The sequence below is a fragment of the Chrysoperla carnea genome, chromosome 4 (assembly GCF_905475395.1).
Source record: "Chrysoperla carnea chromosome 4, inChrCarn1.1, whole genome shotgun sequence".
NCBI classification, from domain to species: Eukaryota; Metazoa; Arthropoda; class Insecta; order Neuroptera; family Chrysopidae; genus Chrysoperla; species Chrysoperla carnea.
In genome coordinates this window covers 53,630,730-53,644,074 of record NC_058340.1, presented here as the reverse complement: position 1 = coordinate 53,644,074, position 13,345 = coordinate 53,630,730, and the positions used below count along the sequence as shown (strand labels likewise).

General features: G+C 28.4%; 1 protein-coding gene across 1 annotated transcript in view; it reads left to right on the top strand.

Moving 5' to 3' along the window:
* The first annotated feature begins 7,439 nt into the window (after positions 1-7,439).
* The window catches only part of LOC123298783 (phospholipid-transporting ATPase ABCA1-like), a 67,079-nt gene continuing 61,173 nt past the window's right edge, over positions 7,440-13,345 (top strand). Inside the window, exon 1 of the mRNA XM_044880879.1 lies at positions 7,440-7,593. Coding sequence (XP_044736814.1) covers positions 7,474-7,593 — 120 coding nt within the window. The 5' untranslated portion in view covers positions 7,440-7,473. The remainder of the gene's footprint in view (positions 7,594-13,345) is intronic.

The window sequence follows — 13,345 nt, the reverse complement described above, 5'->3', positions numbered from 1 at the left end:
ACTCTAAAACGAAAGAAACATAGTTCCTACCGGGTGTCCCACAACAACTCTATTACCGATAAGATAAGTTATTTTGCGATTCGCTTCCGGACTATTGTGGATGTACATGATTTATCCTTTCAAACTATCTTCAAACCATTATTAATTCTTTACACTTTTTTCCAGTCACATATGATAACATGGCGATATTTTCCATTTTCCTTTATCAAATTCCATGATTTAACTCTCATTTAAAGCTAATCCTGCTGGCTAGTGACGAAAAAAAGACCCACGATCTTAAAATGTACCGCTTAGGTTAAAACAGGCTAGAGAAATAATATTAGGATTAATTTTTTTCATTATGTAATTTGTATGGCATATCTGTAATACAATTGCCTATAAATACGGATTTGTAGTTACTGCGGGATTCCGTACGGGTCGAGCCAGTAAAACAAATATTATCATCAGTTTTAATTAAAAAAGAATACAACATTTTGGTATAAATTAAATAATATTCAAAAATATGTAATAATATAAATTTCAGTCATTTTTAAATCAATAAACATTGACATTTATATGACTTTGAAATTTTGGGTGAATTATTTGGTCTAAAATTAAAAAAAATATTTTCTAATGACATAACATAAAGATATGCTGACAAAATCAGAATTTCCGAAGTGTTTTTATAATGTAAAGTAATCAAATTCTCTGGTGAATTCAGGTAAGAAATAGCTGCGCTTCTCTAAAAGCGGCGGGAATAAAGCTGAGAGTAATTCCAACTAGGAACATATACTTATTTTACCTTACTTCTTATCGGTTTAATAATTATTTTTGTTAAGATGAAATGTAAACTGGTGTAAACTGCACTGTCTTAAAAGACACCCGCTTTTAAATCGGTATAAATCTTGTGTTTAATTTTAAACTTGGTTATAGATACTATACAAAAAATTTATCTGAATAATTTTTGCTCACACATAAGCCACTGAACTATATATATTATTATAAAATGATAGCCTGTTTTTGCTATGTGCGTTCATAACTAGTATATGGCAAGATTATATTAAGGCATAAGGCCGAAGAATGAGAGTTAAGTTTATTGACTATTCATCAATCTTTTTGTCCACCCTTTTCATTCTATATGATTAGTTTTTTAACCTTTCTATAACCGCGAGTTGGCTGTCATACCGATAAATCATAACTTTAAATTTGGCTGTTGTAGTTGACGAAAAATTTTTTGATCTGAGAGACTATCGCAGGTGGATATTGATCACGAATTCGTTTTTTTTGGAAGTTTAATAACGAGTTCATTTCAATTTTATTGACAATATTTGATTCGATTTTAGGTATTTTCTTCCATTATTTATTTGTAACGTGAAGCATAAGAGGTCTGGAGCAATAAAATCGGCCAAGGTTTGTAATATTACCAGTTAAGGATGTATGGGCGCCAGGGCAACATTGCATAAAAGGCTTGATTTTTTTATATGTAGTTGGGCAGAGTCTAAATCAATCCTGAAAATTTTAAGGAAGAGTTGTCCGATTATTTAAATAAAAAAATTACTTCAAAAGTAGGCATATTTAGCATTGATCTTATGGCAAACGGTAGATGGATGATATGTTTTCGTAGATTTCTCCAAAACTAGTTCGTAGAAATTAAAAAAAAAAACTATTCAAATTAAAGTTAAAACCTTAATAAATAATTTAAAACAAAAAAACCCTTTGTGCCCGACTAATTAAGGATGTATGAGCACTGTGGTGGGGACAAATTAAAATTTTTTTTTTCAATTTTGATGGTTTATTATGGCATAACTTGACAATATAAGACGAAAATTTTCGATATCTGGAGTAATTTTCAAAATATTGAAATTTTTGTTTAAATATTTAGCTTTCGATATTTCGAAAACTAAGGCAGATATTGAAAAATTGTATTCTTATTATACCATGTATATATGAAATATACATAGTATATTAAGTTTAGTCCCAAGTTTGTAACGCTTAAAAATAATGATGCTAGGAAATGAATTTTGTCATAGGTGTTCATAAAATCACCTAATTAGTCCATTTCCGGTTGTCCGCCCGTCTGTGGACACGATAACTCAAAAACGAAAAAATATATCGAGCTGAAATTTTTACACCGTACTCAGGACGTAAAAAGTGAGGTCAAGTTCATAAATGAGCATCATAGGTCAATTGGGTCTTGGGTCCGTAGGACTCATCTTGTAAACCGTTAGAGATAGAACAACTTTTGTTTGAAACATTTTTTCCTAAACATCACTGTTTGCCCGTGAGGGCGCCAATTAGGCGGAAACTTTATAATATGTACTATACTTGATTATCAGTTATGTGTGTGTCACATGTATGTATGTGTAATGTGATAAAGAAATCAACTCTGACTATGCATGGTATTTCAACAATTAACTCAGTCAATTGTTTGTTTTCACTTGTTTTTCGTCTCCATTTATGAAGTTATAACAAAATTCATCATCAAAGTTGAAAATAAGATACAAAGAATTTCAACTACAACTTGCACCCTGGCGCCACAATTAACAGCCACACTATTCACTAGATTAATAAATAACAATACTTCGATCATCGACCGGAGTGGGGGGATTTCCTTCCTGTGCATTCGCACGTGGTAAGATCTGCAGACTTGAAATTTGCGCGAGCAACAGCTTGTTAAGTTTAAAAATAATTTCTAAACATGTTCTATATCTATCTTATAAATATAATAAAAAACACACACACACACACAATGACACACATTTTTCAAACACACTGTAAATAAACACTCACACAATTTAATATGACTTAACAACAACAGAGAAGTAAGTCTTTTACTTACTATATTAAACTTGAATAAATAAATAAATACAAATACAGTCGTCGCGAATCACCATGAATAACAATATTTTTAATAATATTAATAATATTTTAAACATCGTGCGAATAAATTTTGATTGAACATATCATAGTTATATCGCACAAGTTTTAAACTTATATTAAACTTTAATTAGAAAAATAAAAGTGGTATAATAATTATTTTTAAATCATACAATCAATCATACATATTTAATAAAAACATACACAAAAAAAGTTTTACTTTCATTGATAACAAATAATATAATATTTAATTCCTTGATAATAATTTGAATAAAATATTTAAGCCTCTTTCTATTTCATTTATAGTTAGTTAATCTTAATTTCAAGTGTTTGTTAAGTTAATTAATTGTATGCATGTGTTTCTGTTTCAATTAGCAATCAGTTTTACTTGATCAAAGTGATAGTGAAAATTTTTAAATTAATAATTTGTGCTTTGTGTTTTTTAAATATTAATTCAAAAAAAATTTGTATGTATTTTTTTTGTTAATTTAAGGGCCTATTTGCATTTCAATAAGCGCAATTTTTTTATTATATTTATAACAATAAAGGCCGTAAAAAATGTAAAAGTTTTTGTTGTAAATAATCGATCAATAATCAAAAGTGAAAACGATTTGCATTATTATTAAAATAGAGTATTTAACTTGTAATCAATAGAAAATTTTTATAGACAATTAAAAAAATTTTAATTACCATTAAATATATAAAAATTAGTAATAAGATATTTTTTGATAGTTTTGAAAATATTCTGTTTTATATAATTGAAATTTGTTTTTATACCATGTATATGAAATATACCAAGGTATACTAAGTTTAGTCCCAAGTTTGTAAGTAATGCTTAAAAATATTGATGCTAAGAAAAAAATTTTGGTATAGGTGTTCATAAAATCACCTAATTAGTTCATTTCCGGTTGTCTGTCTGTCTGTCATCACAAATTCGTAAATGAGTAACATAGGTCAATTGGGTCTTGAGTCAATCTTGTAAACCGTTCGAGATAGAAAAAAAGTTGAAATATAAAAAATGTTTCTTATAAAAAAATGAACAATTTTTGTTTGAAACATTTTTTCATAAACATTACTATTTACCCGTGAGAGCAAATTATATAGTATGTATTATATGGGAATATCAATTATATATGTGTGACATGGATGTATTTGTAATGTGGCAGAGTAATGAAAACTGTCTGTGCATGTTATTTCAACAATTAACTCAGTCAATTGTTTGTTTTCACTTGTTGCTCATTTTGTTTTAGAAGAAAATATACTTTATTTCTCGAATAACCAATTTCTTTTAACACTGTATCGAAAAATTAGTATTAATTCGGCATAAATATATTTTTATTTATACTTATTTTTATTTATACTAAAAATCGACTTTAAAAATTTATCTACGCACAATATAATAGGGCATTAATTTTATTGAATGAAAATGGCTTTTGTTTAAGTGAGGTTGAAAAAAAAATAACTCTTTGTTATATTTTTGCAATTTTTTATTTATTTTTATAATATTAGTTTGTTATCAATTGATGATAAAAGTAACAGTTTATGAGGCTTTAAATTACACGGACAATGACTTTAGTCTTGCGTATTGAAAAATTGCCAAAAATAGTTTATATTAGTTTTTTTTTTCACTCCTTAAAATTAATTTTGCTCGAGTATTTAAAGTAAATTGAGAGATATTTGTTTTTGTATTTTTAGTTAATTGTGTTCGCACGCACAAGGTCACATTTATCTGTCGTCTCTTTGAATAATTTATTTTTTTTGAATACAGTTAATAGATTTACTTTGAATAAATTATTTCATTACAAATTATTAAACATATGTAAGCGCGGAGGTGGAGCTGCTAGTTTTTATAAACAATTTTTATTGGGTTTTATGTCAATGTGCATTTTATAGCCCAAGAGCCCATGACACAAATTTGTTAAGTTGTTTTAGGCTAAAATAACAAAAAAATTAAATTATTTAATTAGTGAATCCAGAATACTGAGTCGGCCAGAGGGTTTGTGGTTATTTCGCTACTGCGCAGCCTATGACATTTGCGAAAATAATCTGGCTTTATTATTTCTAGCTGAAATAGATGCTAAAATTACATATTAAACAAATTTCAAGTTGCCTAAAACATTTTTTTGATTATTTTTTTTCGTAAAAGTCATAGGCTGTGCAGTAGCGAAATAACCGCCCCCTGCCCGAATCTGAATTCTGGATTCACTAATAAATAAAATTTTAATTTTTTGTTTTTTTAACTTGCCTAAAACACCTTCCCAAATTTGCGTCACCAGCTCTCCGGCTATTATATAACAGTATTCTAAAATGTGATATTTATAAAACTCTTAAATATATGGCTTAAAGGGACCCACGCACTTATCTTATGGGAATTAGGTCTCGATCAAATTTAATCATTAAGCTATATTTTGTAGATAATTTCAGTTATGGGCGTTGGAATTTCAATAATTACTGTATAAAAATGTTTAAAAACAAGTAAAAACAAACAATTGACTGAGTTAAATGTTGAAATACCATGCATAGTTAGTGTTGATTTCTTTATCACATAACACATACATATATGTGACACATACATAACTGATATTCAAGTATAGAACATAGTATAAAATTTCCGCCTAATTGGCGCCCTCACAGGTAAATAGTGATGTTTACGAAAAAATGTTTCAAACAAAAGTTGTTTATTTTTTGATAAGGAACATTTTTTACATTTAAACTTTTGTTCTATTTCTAACGGTTTACAAGTCCTACGCACCCTAGACCCAATTGACCTATGATGCTCATTTACGAACTCGACCTCTCTTTTTACGTCCTGAGTACGCTGTAAAAATTTCAGCTTGATATTTTTTTTCGTTTTTGAGTTATCGTGTCCACAGACGGACGGACAAACGGAAATGGACTAATTAGGTGATTCTATGAAGACCTATAACAAAATTTTGTGCGTCGCATCAATATTTTTATGCGTTACAAACTTGGGACTAAACTTAGTATACCTTGCATATTACATATATGCATGGTATAAAAATTTTATGTGAGTCTGCGAATTTTTATACATTCACAATGCTAAAAAAATACTCCGTTCACACTCAAACACACACAAATTTTTTGAAAACATTTTGGATGAACGAAAATCTGAAATTTAAACTCAGGCTACTACAAATTGACAAATAAGACCTATTCTTAATATTTTTCTTAGTGTTAACCCGTATACTCTGTATGAATAAGCAAAATTTCAAATCAATATTCTTATAAATAACGAAAATGTCTTAAATGTGACACACTGTATATATTGCCTATGCATAGAAGCCGACACTATGTAAAGCTGGGGGATTCCCCTAAAGTGATAAACTTTACTGTACAAGTGCTGTGATTTTCACTTTGTTTACTCTTCAACAGAGCCCCAAATTTTTGTGTATGGCTTATTGACGGTACTATTTATCGTCGAATTTTCGAACTACGTTTATACATAGGTAGAAAATTATTAATATACCTAAGTGTGACTGGATACAACAAATAATAGTAATCAAACCATATTGATAAGGACTACAGTTTTAAACAATTTATTAACAAATATAATCAAATATTTTTTTAAATAATAAAATTGTAATAAAAATAAATATATAATTATCAAATTTATTACTTAATTAACTAAAAAAAACCTTATATTATTCAATTAAAAATAACTGTCACTATCAAGTATATTTTTTATCATGTGCGTGATACTTGAAAACATGGTACCATTAACTTTCGATATGGTTTAATTACGAATGATTATTTTTATATCAGAGGAATTCTGATCCTTTTAAAATTAATTTTTAGTCATATAATATTTTTCGCCCATCTTCGTCCAAAGGTAACTTTTAGAAAAATTCTTAAATCGATTGTAATTAGACTTTTGAAACTTGCACCTATTGTTTTTGAATACTTACTCTATAATTAAAAAAAAAAATTCGCTTTATTTCATAGCTCCTTCGTAGGAGCTACGTTAGCTAAACGAATTCTCTCAGAGATTGAAAAAGTAACACATTTTTCTTAAAATCGAATATTGCATTTTTATTTCGAAAACTAAGCGTCTACAGAAAAAATTACAAGAAAAAATTTTCCGCTTAAGGTCACGGATCATGTGGCTCAATATGTAAATCCAGGCGTGACACTTTCATACTTGCTACGTGTTTCATGCGATTAGTTTTTTGGAGATTTTATATTTATCACAGTTAAATTTATTATTTTTCTTAAAATCCAAAAGCACTTCTAGATTTTCATCAAAAAAAGAGCAAAGATAATTTGAGAATTTGCTCAATTGATTAAATGATGATATTTGTCCACTTCAACAGGTGATTTTTATTCGACCGAAGTATTATGTTTGATTTAATTCAAGATCCAAAAATTCAAAATTTTAAACAAAAGAAATTTAACTGACAAGATAATGCTGATAATCTATAATTTTGTGGGGGGATCTTTTACAAAAAGTGTTTAAACTTTTTTATTTGATTCTTTGTGTTTTAAATTAAGTGAGTTTAGTGTGAGATATTATTTGCAAAAAAACATATTTTTAACAATAAAATTATGAATGAAATTATTGAAAATGAAAGAAATAATGTGCCAGAAAATGAAGAACAAATGGAAATGGAAACATTGTTACGACAGCCTAATGGGCAACAACAATCAACTAATCAGGAGGAAATACAAATTTTACCGATACAAAATAATCGGAAATATGATAGGCAGAAAAAAACTAGGGTAAGTTGTTTTATAAGTTTCATTTTTAATATTGTATTTCATTTTTGAAAAATCGAAATTGAAATTTTATGAGAATCGGTCAACGAACTCCTATTTCTATAAAATGTAACAAAAAAAAAAAACCGATATCCATCAATTTCAAGCTTTTCCTTGTAATCCGAAATTTTTCGGAGTTCCGTGAAAAAGTACACCCCGCTACCAAGAATTTTCTTTTGTAAAAAGTTGTTTAACAGTCCATGAAGGACACAGTACAAAATGAAAATAAATTGTTTTTTTCAAAACTGAAAATAGGACTCACTTTAGAAACATTCTTGTATCTGTCTGTCTGTTCGACTATCGCACTTTGTTTTCTCCATTAGAAAGTTAAAAAATAATATTTTCTCAAAAAGGTAAATTATGTGACATATAGAAATATATAAAAAGCTCACGCGGAATTTCGAATTATGAGAAATGAAAATTTATTATTTTTTTTCTAAAATGTATAGTTTAGAAAAATTTTGAAAAAAATATATTGAAAATTAACCACCTCGGTTAATTATTATAAAATTGGGAAAATACCGGGTACAGGACCTCATTCAAAATTTACAAGAAACCCTAAAAGAAAATTATGTCCAGTTTTTTTTAAATATAAGATAAATAGTGTGGGAACTAGGTGTTAATGATTGTATTAGTTGATTCTATTCTAATATGATCCTTTTATAATTTTGAATATTTATTACTAAAGCGATTTTTTACGTAATATTAAAGTTGTAGATTAGATATAAGCAAAATATAATCCCAAAAATCCATCTGTTTGTTTCAATTATTTCGTAATCTTAGGATTTTTTAGTTATATAGGTCAAAATAATATAATTATAAAGTGTTTAATCTCCATAAAAAATACAGGCATTTATTTCTTTTTTAAAACGTGCTATTATCCCGATCTGGCTTTTTTGGTTGGTTTTGATAAAATCTTTTATTACTTTTTACTCAAAGTAGGAAAGACGATCCTCACCTGATTGATATTTAACGGCTCTCCAGGATATTTGTGGCTACGGCAGTGATATTATTATGAGTAAACGAGCTGATTTAAAGCCGACCACTTGCTCTTACTTTTTTTGATCAACAGCTCTTTCGGAGAAGATTTTTTAGAGGTTCTTTTTAGAACAGATCTTATAATATGTAATTTTTCAAAATATAAGGGAACTGTAAAGCGGAGCGAGTGGGACTGTTAACGGTCGAGGGACCGTCCTGTGGAAAACTGTTTAATCTTAGAGGTCCCCCGACTGTAATGACGATGTTACTTATCATAACAATTTCAGATGAAAATATTTTGTTGTAAAAGACGGTATAAGGTCGATCAAATTTTATTGATTTTAACCACTTCTATCATACCTAGACTTTCTATCGAAAAATGTTCATTGCTATTTTTAATTAAATTAATTTTAATCAATTTCTTCCATGAACAATTTTTTTTCGGACAAGCCTTTACCATTATTTTCGTAATTCAATTATCTTTCTTCTGACACCAATTTCGATTGATTAACCGATGGGTCTAGTAACTAGTTACCTATATTGACTTAACTATACATATGATATAAACAGGTCTTCACCGGTCTGTTAACTAATTGAAATTGGTATCAGAAGATAGATAAATTAATTACGAAGATAATGGTATTGAAAATGGCTTGCCTGAAAAAATCCGTTTATGTGAAAAATTGATTAAAATTAATTTAATTAAAACTAACCATGAACACTCTTCGATAGAAAAACTATGATAGAAGTGTTTAAAAATCAATAAATTTTCATAAAAAATATGTCTCATTTGTTTATCAGATGGGCGAAGATCGACCTTATATCGTCACTGGGGCTACTATATAAATTTCTATTTATCGTTTTATGTACAAAAATGGAATAGAAGTTAAAAGACTTGAAATTTTAACCTTGATAATCACAAAAATAAACGATTTAATAAATAGATATGTGATTAAAATTTATTATACTATCAAAGAAGGTTTGCGTTTTATAATTTTTTTTTCTTTTTCAATTCAAATATGCCTCATGTATATAATTTGACATTTCCTTTAATTGGAATATAATATTTATATTTTTAGTAATTTTAGAAAATTGTTTAACCATCGATTCAAATATACAGAATGTACAAGGTATATTTAGACGAAAAATTTTCGATATCTGCATTGGTTTTCGAAATACCGAAGGCTAAATAATTTAACAAAATTTTCAATTTTCAATATTTTAATAATCAATAATTACTCCAGGTATCGAAAAGTTTTACTATTACTTTTCGTCTTATATTGTCAAGTTATAACATAATTCACCATCAAAAAATTGAAAATATATATTTTTTTAATTTGTGTCCCCACTACCGTGCTCATACATCCTTAATTAGTCAGGCACAGTGGATTTTTTTTATTTTCAATAATTTATTAAGATTTTAACTTTAATTTAAATAGTTTTTTTAATTTCCACCCACTAGTTTTGGAGAAATCTACGAAAACATATCATGCATCCATTTACCATTTTCCCATCAGACCCATGTTGAATATGCCTACTTTAGAAGTCATTTATTTATTTAAATAATCGGGCAACGCCACCCCCCCCCCAATTTTCAGAATTGATTTAGACTTAGTCCAACTTCATATAAAAAAAAATTAAAAATCAAAATCGCTTGTACATCCGTTCTATAGTTTTTTATTTGTTTATTCCGATTAGATAGATGCTTATACCCTCTTCAACCTCCATTAAAGTGTCGCCTATAGTTTTTCTTGGAGTACCGAATAGAAAATTTTTTTGATTAAAATATCTTTCTGATTATCAACGTGTCTGATTTTGATGTTAGTCTGAGAGCCAGTTGCTGACAGACGTACGTGAGTTTAACAAATCTTTCATTATCTTTATTGATTTGATGGCCACTATATCATTTTCACACGTGGCAGATGGTGCATAAAATAAAAGGATTTTTTATTGTTAATATTATTTTCAAGCACTAAGATAATTTGCTCATAGCAATCGTTAATCTAAGAGTGTGTACTGAAAAATAAGCAAAGACCTACCTTAATTAATTGTGTAGTTACATTATTGTATGGTTGAGATAACAACCCATAATTTTTATTTTCCTGATTACTCAGGCCCGGATTAAGCATAGAGCGAGCGAGACTATGGTTCAAAGGCTTCCAATTTAATAAAACTTAATTAAGATATATTAATGGTCAAGTTATACGCTAGTCATATTCTACATTAAAATCGCAAAAAGTGGTAAAGCTGATTTTTTGGTATGTTATTTAGACCCCTTAGCGGAGTGTGAAACTACGTTTTGCATGCAAAAAAAAGGTTATGCTATGTGCGTTACCCGTGAAAAACCCGTGCAAAATTTTTGGACTTTTTTCGGTTTTTACAGTTTAATTCAAAACTATGAGCTTTGACAATAGTTGCTACTATTATTTTGAAAGTATATTAAATTTTAAATAATTGAAGCCAACCCACAGCTCCGTATGCTTAATAGTTTTTGAGATATGATGCTTGAAAAATTTACAGAAATGTTAAAATTTTTAAGTTTTGCTTATCTTAAACCGTTAGAGATAGAACAAAAGTTTAAATCTAAAAAAAGTTTCTTATAAAAAATAAACAACTTTTGTTTGAAGGTAATTTTCGTAAACATAATTGTTTTCACGTGAGGGGCAATTTTGACCCCAAAGTCTGAAAATTGTTAATTCGGCTCTGTGTTTTTTTATTAACTATTTTTATGTATAAATTATTGCATTGAGATAGTCACGCTAATCGTAAATGAATTTAAAAAAGAATTTTTTTTTAAATTACTGAATGCCAAGATCATTTAGCTTTTATTTATCGTTATAATACTAATTACCATTTAATTATAATATTTTACATAAATGCATCAATTGCACGATATTTGTTTTTCAGGTAGTAGACTTTATGCGCTTGCATAAAATTAACGTGAATATTAATAACTTCCCAATAGAATAAAAAAACACCGCCATATTTTTATACCATGTATATGTGTAATATATATCAAGGTATATTAAGTTTAGTCCCAAGTTTGTAACGCTTAAAAATATTGATGCTGCGAACAAAATTTTGATATAGGTGTTCATAAAATTACCTTATTAGCCCATTTCCGGTTGCCCGTTCGTCCGTCCGCCTGTGAACACGATAACTCAATCTCGAATATATCAACTTAGGAAAACAATTTCAAGTAAAGAAATGACTTAGAATTTAACATGCAATTGATCCTTGATTTATTTTATCGGTTTTTAAAACTGAATATTATAATTTTTTACTTTTAAAAATTTAAAAATAAAACTATATTTAAACAAAATGGAAATTGATTTTAGAATTGATAAAACAATAGTTCATCGACTTTTAAATTTTATGATAATTAATATAGAGCTTGATTTATTTCCAGACAGAAGAAGGGTCTTCTAAATCTAGTATGGTATTTTTTTTTGTAAGTTTTAAATAACAAATTAAATTACATGGAAATGAATTCACTAGGTACTTACTTTTTTTATATTATACGATAGACAAAGTATACATTATATAGATCGGAAATAGATATATTTCCATTTACATAAATACATAAATCAACCAAGTGTGAGTTCAATTTACGAGAACCAGCGACATTTTTCGATTGATATTCCGGCTCGAAAGATCGGATTTTATAAGTTTGCGGTATTCCGTTCAATTTTCGCTTTCGCCAATCCCTCGATTTTGGTTAAATTTTTTAATTGTACATTTTACAACTTCAACTATTAGCTCCACACCATTCTGCTCCCCCATAGTCTGCTAATGCCCCTTGGCTAGGGATGCCCTTGACGCAGACAAACTGTTCCAGGCTAACGCAATTTTAACCTGAAAATTGTGTATTATTGTTTGGTAGGTCAGGCCAGTCCTTTCCCTGGCACTGAACTTTTCTGTTTTGCCCACATTAAGGTCAAAAATTCCCGCTCCCTTTGGATTAAAAGCTGAGTACCCATGTACGTTTGTAAACCATATCGTTAGCCATTTATATTGTATGAAGTAAGAAGAGTTTTTACGGATGTTCCTATGTATAAAACAAAGAAGGATTGTATATGTGTATACATGAACTCAGCCGGTTAAACTCATCACTTGAAGTTTTACACATACAATACCAATCATACACAGTTACACATAGCCATAACACACTATAAAACACACTACACATTTCATCTTTGTTTTATACATAAGAATGCCCATAAAAACTCTTCTTACTTCATATATTTTATATAGCTAACGAGATAGCTTACAATCGGTATAGTACTATAATGATATACTATACTATAAATAGTACTATAATAACACACTATAGTATCTTTGTATTTAAAATTGAGGTTGCACAGCGAAGCGGCTAGTTCACAGCCAGTACTAAATATAGAGATAGTCATTATTCGAAACTATAACCAAGAGTAATCATTAATTATCCCCGATAATTTAATATCCATCAAAATGTTTCCACTACTTTTTTAATCAAAACTCATCACTCGATACGGATATCTCCAATACGCTACATGAATGCTAGGGACCCACTTAAGTAAAAGATACAATATCCTTATCGTCTACACTTCTGTAGCCTGTTCTGTAGATTGATTATTCTGTTCTTTGTTTCAATTAATAAACAATTTGAACATTTGAATATAAGATGTTTGCTTTTTATGTAAACAAGGATGACCTGTATTACTTATATAATAATAAATAAATATATCCTGATTTTTAT